The sequence below is a fragment of the Ursus americanus genome, chromosome 7 (assembly GCF_024610735.1).
Source record: "Ursus americanus isolate L20-20 chromosome 7, mUrsAme1.1.p, whole genome shotgun sequence".
In the NCBI taxonomy this organism is placed as follows: Eukaryota; Metazoa; Chordata; class Mammalia; order Carnivora; family Ursidae; genus Ursus; species Ursus americanus.
The window spans coordinates 66,639,107-66,657,811 of NC_142133.1; the positions used below are offsets into that span (position 1 = coordinate 66,639,107).

Here is an 18,705-nt window from a genome sequence, read left to right on the forward strand (position 1 = left end):
AGGGCAAAGGGAGAGGGAGAAGCTGACTCCCTGCTCACTGGCCCATCCCAGGACCCCGAGACCGTGGCCTGAGCTGAGTTAGATGCTTAAGCAACTGAGCCACCCAGGCATCTCTTACTACAACTCTTAAAAATAAAGTAAAATGAGAGCAGGGTTGCTGGTTACAAATTTATGTGTAAAATAGCTAGATGTGAGTAAGAGAGATGTATAGATCCTTTATGGACAAGAGTTTAACTTTCTTGAGAGACATTAAGGAAGGCTTAAACATATGAGAAGAGGAACACGTTGATGAAAGGAATGTTCAGTATATAAAGATGTCATTTCTCTCCAAAACTGATGAGTTCCCATCGAAATCTGCACAGGGTGTTTTGTGGTAAATGACAAATTCTTTTTAAAACTGACGTGGAAATTCAAAGGGTCGGAAATAACGAAGACACTCCTAAAGAAGGATGTAAGGTACTAGCTGAGAAGAAGGGAGGAAGCCACAATTAAATCGTTACACCGCACGGAGATAGAAATGGACTGTTGAGTAGAAAACAAATGAACTGTTAAATGATCCTGTGGCAATTGATTATCTGTAAAGTTAGATTCTTTCCTCATACCTATCCAAAAAAAAAAAAAATCAGTTCTAAGTAGATTCAAATAAAATATAAAAGAGAAAAACTATAAAACTTTAGAAGACAATGTGGGAGAATATCTCTATGACCTCAGGGAAAGAATATTTCTTAAGATATAAAAAGCACAAATATAATGGAAAAGATTAATAAATTGGGACTACTGTTAACGGTAGTTAAAGAAGACTGTTCATCAAAAACAAGCCTTAAAATAGAAGTTATTTGGAGACATAAATTCTGTAGGGTTAAAATACAAAAAATATAAAGAACTCTTACAAGGCACCTGGCTGACTCAGTCGTTTAAGTGTCTGCCTTTGGCTCAGGTCATGATCACCAGAGTCCCTGATCAGTGAGAAGTCTTCTCCCTCACCCTCTGTCCCACCCCCGGCTCGTGCTCTCTCCTTCTCTCAAATGAATAACATGTTTAAGAAAAAAAAAAAAAAAAAAAAAAACTCTTACAAATCAATAAGAGAAAGGCAACCCACTGAAACACTACACCAAAGACAGGAATAGACAGGAATAGGCTTTTCACAGAAGAAGAAACCCAAATGGCTCGTAAACATTGGAAAAGATGCTCAATCTTTTTGGCGATCAGGGAATTGCGAATTAAAACCACAGTACCATTTTTCACCCACTAAATTGGCAAATGTTAAAATATCTGACAATAATAAGGGTTAGCCAGAATGTGGAGATTTAGGAAGTCTCTCACACAGCTGATGGAATGGAAATTAGTGTAACCACTTTGTAAAAACAAGTTGGCAGTGCCTAGTAAAATTGAACGTACGTACCTCACAACCGGGTAATTCCACTCTGATGAAACTCTTACACACGGCCACCAGGAGACACGGACAAGAAAGTTTATAGCAACATTGTGAGTGAGAGGGGAAAAAATGGAAACAACCCAAATGTTCATCAGCAGTGGAATGAATATATAAATTATGATGTAATCAAGCAATGAAATTACAATCAGTTGGTGAAAAAATGTATGACTTACATGTATCAGTACGGATGATTTGTGATGTAATTTTAAGTGAAAGCAGCAAGTTGCAGAAAAATATATCTAAGTCTATATAGATTTTAAACATGTACTAAATCATGTATAATTTATGCATAATTGCTAAAATAATAAAATCAAAGACATGATTAATACAAAATCCAGGATCTAGGTTACCAGGAGAGGGGCAGGTGCGGTGGGGAGGGGGCTGTTAGCATAAGCTCCCACAGCAAGCTTCTGAGTGACTGCCATATTTCTGTTTCTTAGGCAGAATAGTGGGTAGGTGGATATTGGTTTTATAACTTTTTATACTGCACATACACATTTTATACATTCTGATATAGTTTTAAAAATTGTAGCCTGTGTTATTTTTAAGAGATGGTAGGAAATGTTTTGAAATTAGGTAATGTGGATTATTGAAAATGTACAAGGTTTGAAAATCATCACCTAAGAGTGTGTTGGGAGGAGTTTTCCTTTTTCAGGTTAAGGCTGCTCCATATGTTTATTAGTTGGAGAGACCAAGTGACAGGAGAGGTATGGAGACGTAAAGTGCTTTCTCTGCAGACGGGCTTAAACGAGGTGTGGAAGGCACCAGTCCTTGCACCTGGGCTACCTCTCTTCCTTCCCCGCTTCTGTAAATATTTAGTGACCTACTGAGCCAGAGAGGTAATGTCCCTATCTTGGAGCTTCTAGCTGTTTTCGGATTCATGCTTAACAGGTTTTGTTAATCTTAGCCTCCTAAACTAACTAGATAGCAAAATTCACTTCAGGTCCATATCATAATTTACTCTTTGATATCTTTTTAAGGAAGTCATTTATTTACATGTTTAGACAACCTAGTTGAATGCATTGTCTTTAAAATTTTCAGAGTAATATATCCTTTTTGGTCTGGTCCTAGCCCAGTTAATATTCTAATTCCTATATATATTTATTCTCAGTTTTTCCCTTTCTGTGCATATCAAAACTCTTGATATGTTCTAATTCTTTGGAATTGACCTTGATGTATTAATTTTGCATCTCTGTCTATATTTTTGAGACTCAACATTGGATCTGATCTTAAACCTTGACTTTAAAGCAGTATTTTCAAAAGCATTATAAGCATACTACTAGAGATTATAAGGTGATACAAAGGGAAACATTATTTATTTTAATAGTCATGTAATTAATTTATAATTTTATTATAAAACATATACACATGAAACGTGTGGTTTCATGGCTGTTTTTGCTCAGGGTGCAGCTAAAGTCAAGTCTCTCTGATCATCTGTCTCACACAGACTGCATGAATTAACAGTGCGGCTGCTTCTCAGACACAGCAGAATATCGTGAAATTAATACATGGATTACGGTTGTAGCATTTAGCTGTAAAGGTGAATCGAGGTATGCTCTGATGTCCTCTGTCTCCTGTTTGTGTTATAACTCAAAAAATAAGCTTATGTGGTTTGGTCAGGAAAAAGCAATCTAGAAAATTCATCTAGGCAAATTGTTCAAATAACGTACTATTATAGGACAGATTCTGGAACTATAAAGACGATTAAGACGTAGATCCTACCTTTTAGGAACACCAGTTTCACAGAGATAGGCACATAAATTAAAAAGTGCACCATAGCGTTGGAAGCGCAACAGTGGAAACATGTCCACGGTAAATGGGTAGCTGGGAGAGGGAACACAAGCAGGGGGAGTGGGAGAGGGAGAAGCAGGCTCCCCAGGGAACAGAGAGCCCGACCCAGGGCTCAATCCCAGGACCCTGGGATCATAACCTGAGCCAAAGGCAGACACTCAACGACTAAGCCACCCAGGCACCCCAAATTCTGTGTTCCCTCTCTCATTGACTCCCTCTCTGCCAAATAAAGAAATAAAATCTTAAAAAAATAAAAGATTTTGTCTAGAATTTGATGTGTTGAAAGGGTTAGTGGTAGGTGATTCGGAGCCAATATATGACGTTTCTGGAGAAATTGATACTATTCAGTCTGTATTATAAATAAGGTATTAACTTTCCCTACATAATCTTTTTTTTTTTAAGATTTTATTTATTTATTTGACAGAGAGAGAGACAGCCAGCGAGAGAGGGAACACAGGCAGGGGGAGAGGGAGAGGAAGAAGCAGGCTCCCAGCGGGAAAGCCCGATGTGAGGCTTGATCCCAGGACTCTGAGATCACGCCCTGAGCCAAAGGCAGACGCTTAACGACTGAGCCACCCAGATGCCCCCCCCCTTTTTTTTAAGATTTATTTTAGGGAGAGCATGCCAGAGAGAGCAGGGATGAGGGGCGGGAGGAGAGGGAGAAGGAGAGTGTCTTAAGCAGACTCCGTGCTGAGCTCTGTGGGTCATTGATCCCATGACCGTGAGATCCTGACTGGAGCCGAAATCAAGAGTCAGATGCTTAACTGACTGAGCCACCCAGGCACCCTATCTTTCACTACATAGTCTTAAAGGCAAAGAGAGTTTTGCTTATTTTGTGTTAAATACACGCAAGCAGCATATGAACATTCAGTGGAGATGTGGTATTGATAAGTTGCACAGCTGCGAACAAGTTCTGTTTTCCAGTTAGAGTGGTACGTAGGTAATACACTGCAGAGGGAGTAGAATGAAATATTTACACCTTTTGCAGTTAATGTCCTTCCAAGGAAATCTCAACAACTGTGTTGTTTAAAGGGAATTGGGTGGGTAATAACCAGTACATGAAGAGCCTCCTTTATATATGGGTTTCCGATGTGAATGTTCTGAATAACTTAATTGTGGCATGTTGTTTACTTTTGTGCATATTTACTGGTAAATGTTAGACTCACTGGTCTTTGGATTTGGTGTATTTTGTTCTACCGTACAGAGAAATCTATTAGTATGCCAACTTATTCTCGTACCTTCAGCATATCTGAGTGTCTAGCCACGGGTCTGATGCTGACTGCCTGTGAATGTGAGGGCACTCATCTGTGTCTGTATACATAGCCAGACCCTTAGCACTAGATGTTCTGCCTCACGTTTATTTTGGGAATATTCTCTTAATAGGCACGTTTTGGGATGTGACTTAGTCAGCTAATTTGCTGACATTCAAAAGCCATGAGCTCTCAGCATTATCTTAGCCTTTTAGTATTTTAGTCCAGCAAAAATTTCTGACGCTGATTGGGAAATTAACTATAACATCTTACCAAAAATGATCCAGAAGCATCAAAAGAGAGAGTTCATGCAAAGGGCACAGAGAGATGTTCAAAGGGAAAGTTAACGTTAACTTAAGAGTGCATAGTAGAAATGAGGGAGTGAGCGTAGAAATGAAGGACCACAAGTGACCTTGGAACAGCTGGAGGTTCCTTTCTATTAGGGCAAATAATGTTGATTATAATGCATCTTGGCTTTTATTTCAAAAGATATTTTCTGCAGTTCTTGTCACCAAGTTCTTTTGAAATTCTTTTTCATTCTTTTGAAGATTTAATTTCTTATTTCCTTATTTTCTACTTTGACACAGAAATCCCCTGCAAAGAAGCTGAGCCATGCAATTAGTAAATCTTTGGGGTGTGTACCCACCAGAGAACCCCCGCATCCTGTTTTTCCTGAGCAACCAGAGAAACCACTTGACCTTGCAAATATAGTGTAAGTATATACCTGGACCTGGATGTGGACTATACTGAAATGGAGACCTTGCTGAATTCTTTTGGATCAAAACCAGCTTCACCTAACATGAACATTTAACCTTCTGGTTTTTACTTTACTTTGGGGGAACTTAAGGACTTCAAGATTTCATTTCTTTAAGTCACCATAAATCTTTACGTGGAAGCCTAGCTCCTGAGCCCAGAAGCCTAAGTAATGTAATGATCTCAAACAGAAACATTAATTCATATATTGAAGAGTAATTATTGAACTAGTTTTAGCAAGGTTGCCTTTTTTGGTCTGTGTGTTCTTCCGTAAATCAGCGGTAGAGATCATTTCTTTTCTGCAGCAATAATGCCCATTGTTATTTTTTAAAATTAGTTCAGGCAACATGGAAATGAAAATCAACTTCATTTGCTTCTTTGTATTGAGAGAAAATTAGGAAACATAAGATTGTGTCCTATAAATAAAACTAGTGTTTTATTTTTGCTTTCTTTGAATATTCATGCTAAATGAAAGAAAGCCGGACAGGAACAAAAAAGAGAAGTAGAGAAAGAGGAAGAGTAAGGAGGAGAAGAAACAATGAAGCGTTAAGATTCAGCCTCTAAACTGAATTCTTCACTTTGAATTAAATGGTGATGTTACGTGTCCTCCTGGATAAAGTCAGTAGGGTGTTTTGTTTTGTTTTGTTTTGTTTTGTTTTGTTTTGTTTTGTTTTGAGGGGGGCAGGGGCAGAGGAGGAGAGAAAGAGAATCTTAAGTGGGCTCCGCGCCCAGCAAGGAGCCTGACACAGGGCTCAATCTCACAACCCTGAGATCATGACCTGAGCTGAAATCAAGAGTCAGACGCTTAACCAGCTGAGCCACCCAGGGGCCCCAAAGTTAGTAGGTTTTTGATCATTAGTCTTTATCGGTATTGACAAGTTTTTCTGTGAGAGTAGACATCTGTTTTCTTTTACCTCCTTATAAAACTCTTAGGGTTCTAGATCTTTTCTTTCTCATTCAATAATTTGAAAAACTTTTATTAAAATAATGCATACATGTAAATTAGAAAGAACATATAATAAAATGCAGCACATCCTTCCACGCTTCTTGTGCTTTGTCTAGGTTTTTGATCTGTGAGATCTTTTTGCATTTGAACAGTAACTCGTTTCAGAGCAATTTATTGGACTGTCCTTCATTCCCCCACTGACCTACAGTGCCACGCTTGTCATAAGTGAAGCGTCCAGATGGACATGGTCTGGTTCTGGGCTCTCCTGTTCCTGTGGTCAAATGGTCTGTCCTTATGCCAACATCTTATGATCTTAATTCCTGTAAGGGATTAAGTAATGTTTTTAGGAGTATCTTGTCTATTCTTTGCCCTTTGCTCTTTCATATAAATTTTGGAATCAGCTTATTGTGTCCCTTATAAAATTTTGTTTGGATTTTGATCAGAGATTCATTGGATCTAAAGATCAGATTGGGGAGAATTGACATCTTTACAGTATTAAGTCTTTCATGTCATGAATGTGTTATGTCTTTCCATATATTTAAATATCATTTTGTGCCTTTCAGTAAAGCTTTATAATTTTCCCCAGAAAGGTTCTATATGTTAGATTAATTCTTCTGTACTTTTCAAGATTCTTCTGTACATTTGTTGTTGCTGTTGCAAATGGTGCCTCTTTTCCCCTACAGTATTTTTGAGACATAATTTACATGCGATCAAATGCACCCACTTCAAGTGTACCATTCAGTGAGTTTTGGCAAATGTATACAGTATGCAAATGGTATTTTCATTGAATTGTGTTTCTCAACAGTGTATTGCTGGTATGTGGAAATGTAAATTGTGTCTGTATTTTCATCCACTGTCTACTCATCTTGCCTGATGTGCTCATTAGTTCTAGTAGTTTGTGCTCAGATTTTTTTGGATTTCCTGTAAATAATTATATTACCTGCAAATAATGATAGTTTTGTTTTTACCCTCCCACTCCTTGTACTTTTAAATATTAATCATACTTTTTTTTTTCTTTTGGTCTTCTCACGCTGGCTGAACCGCCAGTGCAATATTGAATAGGAGTAGTTTGGTGGGCATTCTTCTGTTATTGCCCATCCCAGAGAGACAGCTCTCAGCGTTCATTAAGGGTGCTATGTGATGTAGGTTTTGTAGAAAGAGTTTACTAGGTGAAAGAGCTTCCCTTGTATGCCTCCGTTTGCTAAGAGTGCTCTTTTTGGGTCATGAATGGATGTGGAATTTTATCAAAGAGTTTTCTGCCTTGACATGATCATGGGAGTTTCTTTATTCTATTAATGTAGCGAATGATATGAATTTTTTTAAAACAGCCATACATTCCTAGAATAAACATATTCTCCTTTTAATACACTGCTAGATTACATTTGCTAATGTTTTGCCTAGATTTTGCCTATGTTTAAAAGTTAAGTTGTCCTGTAATTTCCCTTGGTTTTTGTTTTGTTTTGTTTTTAAGACAAAGTTTGCCCAGTTTGCTATCTTCAAAAAGTTGAGGAGCATTCTTTCTTTTTCTGTTTTTTGAAAGAGCTTATTTAAAATTGGAATTATTTGCTACTTCAGGTTTTGGTGAAATTCACCAATGATGTTATCTCTGCCAAAAGCCTTCTTTGTGGGAAAATTCTGAACTGTGAATTCCATTTTTAAAAACAATTATAAGACCTCATTTTTCTTTTTGAGTCACTTTAGAACATTTTATATTTGTAGGAATTTGTTAATTTCATTTGAATTTTCAAAATTATTGGCACAAAGTTTTTAACATTTGTCTATATGGTGCTAATGTCCCTTTTAAATTCCCACTCTCGTGTATTTGTGGTTTTTCTCTCTCTTTGGTTTTTCCTTGAACACATCTTGCCATAGGTTTGTCCAGTCTATTGGACTTTTAGAGGACCAACTTTTTTTTTTCTTTAAAGATTTTATTTATTTATTGGACAGAGAGAGACACAGCGAGAGAGGGAACACCAGCAGGGGGAGTGGGAGAGGGAGAAGCAGGCTTCCTGCTGAGCAGGGAGCCCCGATGTGGGGCTCGATCCCAGGACCCTGAGATCATGACCTGAGCTGAAGGCAGATGCTTAACGGCTGAGCCACCCAGGCGCCCCTAGAGGACCAACTTTTGGTTTTGATGATTCTCTTAGAGTATGCATTGTATTTTTGAATATTATTTGTTTCCAACTTTATCGTTATCATTTCTTTTGTTACAGTTTCTTTGGGTTTATCTTGCTACTCTCTTTCTAACTTCTTTAAAGATATGATTAGCTTACTCATTTCAGGTTTTTCCCCCTAATATAAGCACATAAGGCTATGAATTACTCTAAGTTCTCTCTGAGTAGTGTCCAGATTTTCTTATGTAATTTTTTATTGTTCTAAATATTTTCAAAGTTGTGATATGAATTCTTCTTTAAGAATACTATACTTTATTTTTTCTTTTATTTTTTTAATTTTCTTTTATTATTTTTAAGCAATCTCTACACCCAGCATGGAGCTCGAACTCACAACCCTAAAGCTAAGATCAAGAGTTGCACACTCTATCAGCTAAGCCAGCCAGGCACCCAAGCAGCATTCTTTCTTGATTTCCAAACATGTGAAGATCGTTTAGTTGCTTTTTTTGTTATTAATTTTTACTTTAATTTCATTTTGGTCTAATAAGTGGTCTGTACTATTCAATTCTTTCAAATTTGTTTTGACATGCTTATTATATGGAGTGTATAATCCAGTTTTTATTATGTTCCTAGTAAGCATGAAAATAATGTTTATTCTGTGCTTGTTTGGTTTAGAGTTCATAGTGAATGAATGTAAGTCAGTTAGGTCAAGTTTGTTAATCCTGTTGCTCATATCTTCAAAACTGTACGTATTTCACTAGGAAATTGAAAATTTGTTCTTATCTAGTGACTCTCTTTATTCTTAGTAATTCTGTTTGTTCTCAAGTCTGTTTTATTTGCTAAACATCTTTTAATGTCTTTTGCTTGTATGTGCCTAGTGTAACTTTCCCCATCCTTGAACTTTTAACTTTTCTGTGTCCTTTAGTGTTCAGTATGCTTCTTGTAAATTGTTAGCTGGATTTTAAAAATCCAGTTTGACAATCTGTCTTAACTGGAGAGTTTGGTCCATTTAAACGTATTATTATAATGTTGTTTATAATTAGTCATTATAAGTAAAATTGGCTTTCATTATTACAGTTATAAAAGTATTACTACTGTAATAATTGGACTTTTTTCTACTATCTTATTTTGTGCTATTTATAATATTTAAAAAATTCCCCTTTATTTGCATGCCCCACTCTGGTCACCCTTTCCTCGGGGGTAATCATTCTAATATGCTCATTGTATGTCTTTTCACCAGTACATATTCTTGAAAACTAGGTAGCGTTTTATACATTCTTTTAAAAAATTTATGTCGAGTGGCACTATGCAGATTTTATCTATGCGTTCACTCTACCTGGCTGCCTTCAGATCTCTGCCTCCACATAAAATCCTGCAATAAACATCTCAGATGGACTGGGTAAGAGTTTCTTTAAACCCAGGGCACAGTTGTTGGTCAAAAGTTACGTATCCTGACCAGAGGCAGTGTGTCGGGGAATCTGGGGCTTTAGTGTAGACTTGCAGTTAATCTCTTCCGTCTGAATTCAGGCCCTGTTCGGCTGCCTCTACCTGCTGTTCCTGAATTCAGAGACTTTCTGGTCAGTTTCTCTAGCGAGTAACCTCTCGTATTTCACCAGGTCCAGGAAACAGGCGTCTTTGACTGTGAGGCAGCCACTTAACCGACTGAGCCACCCACGCACCCCTGAGAATCTTAATTATCCATTCATTCAGCAAATATTTATTGAGCACCTTCCAGGTACTATGCAAGGTGCAAATGGTATTCACACAGTACTTTGCTTCTGTGCAAATAGGCTTGAGTCCGTGAGGTAGCCAGTTTTATAAAGGGCAGCATCTGCTGGCTTCTGTAGGAAAGAGTTGTAGGTGGAGCTCTAAAGATGAGAAATTTGTGAGGAGTGGGCTGCTGTGTATTTCTAATCATGATCAGGAAAAGAAGGTCTCTGTTTTGTACTTAAGAGATGAAGGTGGGTCCTACATTTGAATGCTTAAAGTCAGCAAAATATTTCATTTGAATAGGATCATGATTATTTTAATCATTGTTATATTAATATTAATTATACTTATTTAAAAGGGTCCTTTTTTAAACAAAGAATAGACAGTCGTCTTACACTTTGTGAGTCTTTACACATTGTAGGTATTACTTTAAAACATCTAAGTTGTTTATATTTGTTTTACAAAACATCAGTAATCCTGGTTCAGATGAACTCCATCTACTGAGGGGGTTAGGATTGGGGGTAAAATCCGAGAGACTGGATGACCAACACAGTTGAACCTTCCCCTGGGCTGCTAATTAATTTTTCAAGTAAACTCACCCTTTATAGTTGTTGCATGCTTATTTGCTCATGACTTTTAAAAGATGGCACATGCTAGAAAGTCTGACCTTTCCAAGCTGGATCTTTCTCAGAGTAGGGAATAAGGTTTCTTATTAAAGTTTTTAGCTAAAGATCAAATTTGTTAATTTTTTTTTCAGGCCTCCATTTCATGTTTAACATTAATGTTTTCATCTCACTAAGAATATGTTTGTCTATGAAAAATTTCTTATTTCTGGATTTTTTTTCCTTTTTTTTTTTTTTTTTGTTGTTGTCAGATATGAGATAGGTATTTCAGGGTTTTTCTTTCCCTAAATGGATAGCCATTTGTCCCAACTCCATTATTTTCCTGCTGATTTGTTGCAGTTTTAATTTTGCTTTCCTTTTAGCAATTGATACTCACCTTGACACTCTGAGAAATAATATAAATCACATATGTGTCTATATCTGTAAAATAATTCCTTACAAGATGTCTTTACCTTATGGTTTGTCCTTATAGGCAGGGTAAGAAAGGCTTTTGTGAAGAGTAACATTTATAGTAAAGCCTAAAAGATGCATAGATTTTAGCCATGTTGGAGGTCAGTGGAGGAACATTCCCAGCAGAGGGAGAGCAGTAGGACAGAGAGCAAAGGGAAGGCTGCAGAGGTGGGCAGAGGCCACCTGAGATCTTGGACATGATACTGAACTGAAGGGTTTTAGATGGGAGAGAGAGATGGTGAATTTTGCATTTTAACAAGTCACTGCCTGCTGTGTAGAAATAGGGAGTGGGGACCAGGGTGAAAAAGAAGAGGCCTGCTAGAAACTTTTTTTTTTTTTCAGAAGCCAAGTGAGAGATGATAGTAGTTTGGGCTCTCATGGTGGTAATGAGAAAAGTTTGTGAACACGTAAGGAATTTCAGGTTTTACCATTATTGCACTCCTGGAAATAAAACCCCAATGGAGATGTGGGACAGGAATTGAAATCAAATATGAGATAGAGTATATTTTAATGTTAATTGCTTAAATTTCATGTTGACTTAGAGATTTTTCCAGATCCTCATAAATTCAGGGTTCAAGTGTTGGTATTTACTGAGCCCCCACCGTGTTCCAAGCCCTTTGCTCACCTCTTCTGTATACATCATTTCATTTAGCTCTTAGGGCAACCTTTGCAGTATAAATATCATTCACCTATAATGGGTCAGGAAATGGCGTTGGTGAGTTTCAGTGACCTGCCCAGGATCACACAGCTCAAAATGATGGAGCTGGTACTGGACTCCACTCCTAGCCTCTTTCCATTGCACCTCACTTTCCTAACAGGCAGACCCAGTAAGAAGTTGTTGCCATGGAAACCACAGTGACTGAACCATTGTTTGAGCCCTGTGGTTTGTTTTAGAATCAAGAGAGGACATTGAATAGCTGTATGTTGGTTGATTGAGAAATAGAAGGGAGGCAGTGTGGTATGATAGAAGAGAAATTAGATTAAAAATAGAGACATCTGTTTGCTTTACTGTAAAGTTGTGATAATAAAAATTATCTCAGGATATTGTTTAAGGTAAATGTACTTGAAAGTACTTTTTTAAAAAAAGATTTTATCTATTTGAGAGAAAGAGAGCGTGCGCGTAGGGAGTGGCAGAGGCAACCAGCGAGGGAGAGAATCTCAACCAGACTCCACGCTGAGTGGGGAGCCCAACACGGAGCTCAATCTCACGACCCCGAGGTCATGACCTGAGCTGAAACCAAGAGTCAGATGCTTAACCAGACTGAGCCCCCCAGGCACCCCTGAAAGTACTTCTAAGATGTTAGGATGCTATCATACTGTATTCTAAACTTTTAAAGTCTTTTCCTCAGAATTAAGTAAATCATATCACAAAAATGTAACCTCCACAAAGGCTGGGACTCTGTTTTATTCTTCACCGAGTTCCCAGTGCCCAGAATAGTCCTGGTGAATGACACTAACATGATTTATACAAACAGACATCTACCACGTCCCCTTCTCCGCCTTTTTATGTTTGTTCCTTCAGGTAACAGAACAGGTCACGTACCTACAGTAAGTCTCCACTAGATGTCAGGCATATTTCCTTGATTGGTTCAGTGTGTGTGTGTGTGTGTGTGTGTGTGTGTGTTTCTTTCCCGGTGAGTTGAGACTATTAAGTAAACAAGGTTTTTCAAATAAACCTCAAACAAAACCAATTCACTTATTATCAACACTAGCAACTTTTCTTACTTGTAGGTCTCTGAGAGAAATTAGTTGTTTCTTTCTGTCAAAACATCTTTATAAAACTTTTTGGCTCTTGATGACTTGATAGACTTTCTGCTAGTCTAATTCAAGCAATTTGCTGTTACTTAAGATCTAATTATCTAACCACACAGTCCTTATACCTAATTTTTTTAATTAGTGGCTAATCACCATTGCATTTCAGTTTATGGTTATTTATTTCTGAGAGAAGGCAAAACTTCCTGGTGTTGGCTTAGTGTATTCATTCCTCCGAATTTCGTCAGGGGAGAGAATGACCAGTGTCCCATTGGACACACCTGTGATTGATGTGGTCTCCTAAACGGGTTGGCAAACTACAGCCCGCAGGTGAAGTCTCGCCTGTTGCCTGTCTTTTGTGGCCCATGAGCTAATGATGATTTTTACATTTTTAAATGGTTGAAGAGAAGAAAAAATATTTCATGAAATAGAAAGAATAGAAATATTTTGCGAAAATTATATGAAAATCAAATTTCAGTGTCCATAAATAAAGGTTGTTTTTTTTTAAAGATTTTATTTATTTGACAGAGAGAGACAGCAAGAGAGGGAACACAAGCAGGGGGAGTGGGAGAGGGAGAAGCAGGCTTCCCGCCAAGCAGGGAGCCCGATGCGGGGCTCGATCCCAAGACCTTGGGATCATGACCTGAGCAGAAGGCAGACATTTAATGGCTGAGCCACTCAGGCGCCCCCCCCCCCCCATAAATAAAGCTTTGTTTGGACAAGCCACTCTTTACTTTTGGGCTACAGTGGTAAAGTCGAATCTTTGTAACTAAGGTTGAATGACCCTCAAAACCTAAAATGTTGTACAGCGTAGGAAATCTAGTCAGTGGTATTGTAATAGCGATGTCTGGTGACAGATGGGAGCTGCTCTTGTGGTGAGCACAGCATAATGTATACACTTGTCGAATCATTATGTTGTACACCTGAAGCTAATTAACGTTGTGTATCAACTATACTTCAATTTAAAAAAAACAAACCTAGAATATTTACTATCTGGCTCTTTAGAGAAAAAGTTTTGCTGACCCCGACTCTTAAGGAAGGGTTGATAAAAATTACAAATTTAGGGAACTTTGTGCTTCTTGACATTTTGTTTTTCTGAATGCTCATCACCATCTTTGATGGTTCAGGTTGTTTCTTCAACCTAAGGGTGAAGGTTAATTGGTAACTTCTTCTGTTGAAGCACTTGGATAAAGTTTGTTACCTAGAAACCAGACTGCCTTATTGTTTCTTGCTGCTTATGCATATATAAATATGTAGCCTGTTTGAACAGCTGAGCCAACCAGTTTTTTCCACACTTTGTGTCAAAACAGAATTAACCTAGATAATAAAAAATTTTTAGATTATAGTTCTAATTAAATACTTTAATATGGCTCTTATTCTATTTTAACTGGTCTTCTATTTAATGCTTAGACTGTCTATGCATTATTTTGATTTGATCAAAACAAAACTGTCCTTTATAAATTTAAACTTAATAGATTTTTTTTTTTAGCTTTAGAAGACTATGCTTGAAACATCTCGTGCTTGCAGTATTTGTGAACCTTTTGGTAAAATATGAAAATTCTGCTTGTTTTATTCTTATTCATAATGACTTTAAGTAAATCAGTGAGAGTAAATCAGTAAATTTGTGAGACCAGGAATAACATAAGAACATTTGTAGAAGCCCTATGAAATTTGTAAGACTCTATGAAAAAACAACTACTTGTTGAACAACTACTCTATGAAAAAATAACTACTTGTTTATGTTTAGACATTAAAGCACATTTTTGTGATGCTTATTTTAAAATGATGGATGAATCTGGATTTGGGGATGGCTTTTGTGACAGGGATGCTTCTGGCTAATTGCCCTGTGCCAAATTGGATGCCTCATTGTTAGCAACTGTTCTTTTTTTTTTTTTTTTTAAGATTTTATTTATTTATTTGACAGAGAGAGAGACAGCCAGCGAGAGAGGGAACACAGGCAGGGGGCGTGGGAGAGGAAGAAGCAGGCTCCCAGCGGAGGAGCCTGATGTGGGGCTCGATCCCAGAACGCCAGGATCACACCCTGAGCCGAGGCAGATGCTTAATGACTGAGCCACCCAGGCGCCCCAGCAACTGTTCTTATAAGCCAAATTTGAGTGTTTTCAAAGAGAGTTATTAACTGGCTTTAACTGTATTCTCGAACAAATTGTGCGGCGTTAGAGAACTTATAATATTGGTGTGTTGGTCTGGATTAAAATCACTGTCTTTCACACCTATTTACTGACTCTGTATTGTGACTGGGGCTCTGTGCTTGGTGCTGAGGATAGAGTCTTATTTGAGAAGACTGACAAGATGATACCTTTCTCGTGGATGAATCTGATGTTCTAGTCACTTGAAAGGAGGATCAGATTCATTTTGGAAGGTTACAGTTTTGAGCTATTTCCGACGGGTAAGTATTATACTTTGACGCTTAGATCACAGCTCATCTGATACTAATTCTGTCTTGCACTTTGCTGTAGTGATTTTGAAAAACCTAGGCAATGGTGACATCATCTGCTCACCAGTGGGCCAGTGGACACCTTTTATTTCAGGTCTATCTAATTTAATCTTTGGAGAAAAGAAAAGCTGCTTTTTACTCTCCTATTCATATAGCCTGGAATGTGAGGTTCTTCTGGCTCTGAAGGGTCACGACTCATCTGATACTAATTCTGTCTTAACGTTTTGCTGGGATGATTTTGAAAACCTAGCACCTGAGGAATACAAGAGATTCTCTTAGAGCTTTGAGCTTCTCTTCATGCTGGTTTGGGTGTTGTCTCTTTGGCTCCATTTCAGCCTCAAGGTCCCAGATGATTATTCTCTTCCAGGGTTAGGGTACTTGCTAGCCCTGGAAGTAGCTCTCTCCAAAAAAGAAAGATGGAGCACAGAGAGCACTGATACTAAGGGTCATGTGTCATGTAAGGGAGTCCTAGAAATAGGATAAGGTTTTTGCCCGAACTACAGTGTGTGTGTGGGGGGGTGGGGGACACGCATTCATGAACCGCACATGTGAGTATATATGTATGTGTGATATGTGTGTGTGAGAGAGTGATGGTCAGGTGAACAGCATGATGCAGTAAGGAGAAACAGTATTATTTAATACAATAAAACTCAGGGTTTAATCCTAGGAGGGTAATTATTTACAAGTGGCTGTGACTTTGGTCTGCTGAGTTTCACCTCCCCCCTTGAGATTTTTCTCACTCTGTTTACCACTGTCGTAAAGCACTGTGCTTCTAAACTCTAAATTCAACATGGTCTAAACACCATCCCTTGGTTTTTTTCCCCTTTTCTTTTCATTGTGGTAAATGCACGTAACATAGAATTTACCATCTTAACCATTTTTCAAGGGTACAGTTCAGTAGCATTAAGTGTATTTATATTGTTGTGAAACAGATCTCCAGAGCCTTTCAGCTTGCAAATCTGAGACAGCCTCTTTAAACATCAACTTTCCTTTTACGACAAGCCCGTGCTAACCACCATTCTACTTTCATTTTCTATGAATTTGAGTACTTTAGATATCTCATCTAAGTGGAATCATGTATTTTTTTTTCTTTTTGTGACTGTCTTATTTCATGTAGCATAATGTCCTCAAGGTTCATCCATGTTGCAGCCCATTTCAGGCCTTATTTTGTTGTATGTGTATGCCACATTTCGTTTGTTCATTCCTTCCTCAGTGGCTGTTTGGGGTTGCGTTCACCTTTGGGGCTGATCGGAATAATGCTGCCGTGAAGATGGGTATACGGAAAACTCTTTGAGACCCCGCTTTCAATTCATTGAGCTATATGCCCAGAGATGGGATTGTGGATGTTAATGATAGTTCCACTTTTAGTGTTTGAGGAACCTCCATAGTGTTTTCCGTCGCAGCGGTACCATTTTACATTCCTACCAACAATGCGCAAGGGCTCCAATTTCTCTACATCCCCACCAATATTTGGTATTTTCTCTTTTTTCTTATTGTTGTTTCATTTAAAGTAGTCACCCTAATGGGCATAAGGTAATATCTCATTGTGGTTTTGCTTTGTCTTTTCTTTTTTTAATAATTTTTTTGGGATACAATTTACATACCATAAAATTCACCCACTGTGACAGTTAAATAACTCTTAGTAAATTTATATAATTTTGCAACCATCACCATCATCCAGTTTTAGAACATTTGTACCTTCCAAAAAAGTTTCCTGCTAACTATTTTTGGTCAATTCCAGCTCCTACTGGTAGCCCCAAGGCAACCACTGATATACTTCCTATTTCTATGACTTTGTCTTTTCTAGCAATTTCATATAAATAGAAAAATATAACATGTGGTCTTTTGTTTCTGGCTCTTTCGTTTGGCATAATAGTTTTAAGATTTATCCATATTGTATCAAGTATCAATAGTTCATTCCTTTTAAATGTGGAAAATATCGCATTATATGAATATACCATATTTTATTTATCCCTCAGCAGTTGATGGACATTTTTTTCATTTCCAGTTTTTGCCTATTATGAATAAGGCTTCTATGAACATTTGTGTCTTTGTGCGGACATTTTTTTTTTTAAACAGGTTTGTTGTTGTTTTAAAGATTTTATTTATGGGACACCTGGGTGGCTCAGTCGGTTAAGTGTCTGCCTTCCGCTCAGGTCATGATCTCAGGGTCCTGGGATCGAGCCCCATATCTGGCTCCTCTCCCTCTACCTCTACCCCTGCTCGTGCTCTCTCTTTTTCTCTCTGTCAAATAAATAAATAAAATCTTTAAAAAAAAATCTTTGCCTGACCTAAGGTCACAAAAATTTTCTCCTATGTATTCATCTGAAATTTTATAGTTTTAACCCTTACATTTTAATCTCTAATCCATTTTTGTGTTACTTTTGAACTAATTATGGTAGCTAAAAAAAAATCCTTGAAAAGTAATCATTCTTATTAATATTGGAGAAATCTGCTTTTCTTTGACCTTCATTTCTTCCCAAGCCAAACCTAGGGTATACCTATAATGGAATTTTATTCAGACACTGAGCTTCAGAATTATATTTCATCAAGTGGAATTTCTTTTTTTTAAAGTTTATTTGATTTTTTTAAGTAATCTCTATACCCAGTGTGGGGCTGGAAATCACGACCCCGAGGTCAAGAGTCACATGCTCTTCTGACTGAGCCAGCCAGGGTCTCCTTGAGTGGTCTTTCTTTCTTTCTTTCTTTCTTTCTTTCTTTCTTTCTTTCTTTGTTTCTTTCTTTCTTTCTTTCTTTCTTTCAGAATTTTATTTATGTATTTGACAGGGAGAGAGACAGCGAGAGAGGGAACACAAGCAGGGGGAGCGGGAGAAGGAGAAGGAGGCTTCTTGCTGAGCAGGGAACCTGATGCAAGGGCTCCATGTGGGGCTCCATGCTGGGCTTGATCCCAGGACCCTGGGATCATGACCTGAGCCACCCAGACGCCCCCTGAGTGGAATTGCTTAATAGAATGTGTGTACTGTGATCTGGTTGCAATTTAGAATAATCTGAATATTTCTTGCCACCTTTATAGGTCTTTATATTGCCCATTTTTTATTAGTACCTGAATTTAGCACCTACTAAATTAGCCCTTTTCATTTTTCTTAAACCTCAAATCTGTCTACATATTTCTAACAAATTAATCTTCTTGAATCACTGCCTTTATCGTATTACTTCCCTGTTTAAAAGTCTGTAAAACTCCATTGCCTGTAGAATTCAGGAGGCACTCCTCATGTTGGAATTCAAGACCCTGTGTAATTAGGACCCACCCCAGTCTTTGAATCTTATCTTCTTCTGCTAAATTTATGTAGTATGAAGCCTGTGCTTCAGCCAAACCTACCTCCTTCCTACCCTTTAAAACTTTGTAACTCTTCCTGCCCCTCTGAACTGACTCATGAATTTCCCAGGCCAACTACTCCCTTTCCTGAA

At 37.8% G+C, this 18,705-nt stretch overlaps 1 protein-coding gene across 21 annotated transcripts in view; it reads left to right on the top strand.

Annotated features, from left to right (window-relative positions):
* The window catches only part of DTNB (dystrobrevin beta), a 248,467-nt gene that overhangs the window by 120,183 nt on the left and 109,579 nt on the right, over positions 1-18,705 (top strand). For all 21 annotated transcript variants that reach the window (XR_015725320.1, XR_015725318.1, XR_015725317.1 and 18 more), the window contains one exon: positions 5,064-5,188. Coding sequence is in view for 13 of the 21 variants with exons in the window: in XM_087863800.1 (XP_087719926.1) it covers positions 5,064-5,188 (125 nt within the window). In the remaining 8 variants the exon portion in view is untranslated. The remainder of the gene's footprint in view (positions 1-5,063; positions 5,189-18,705) is intronic.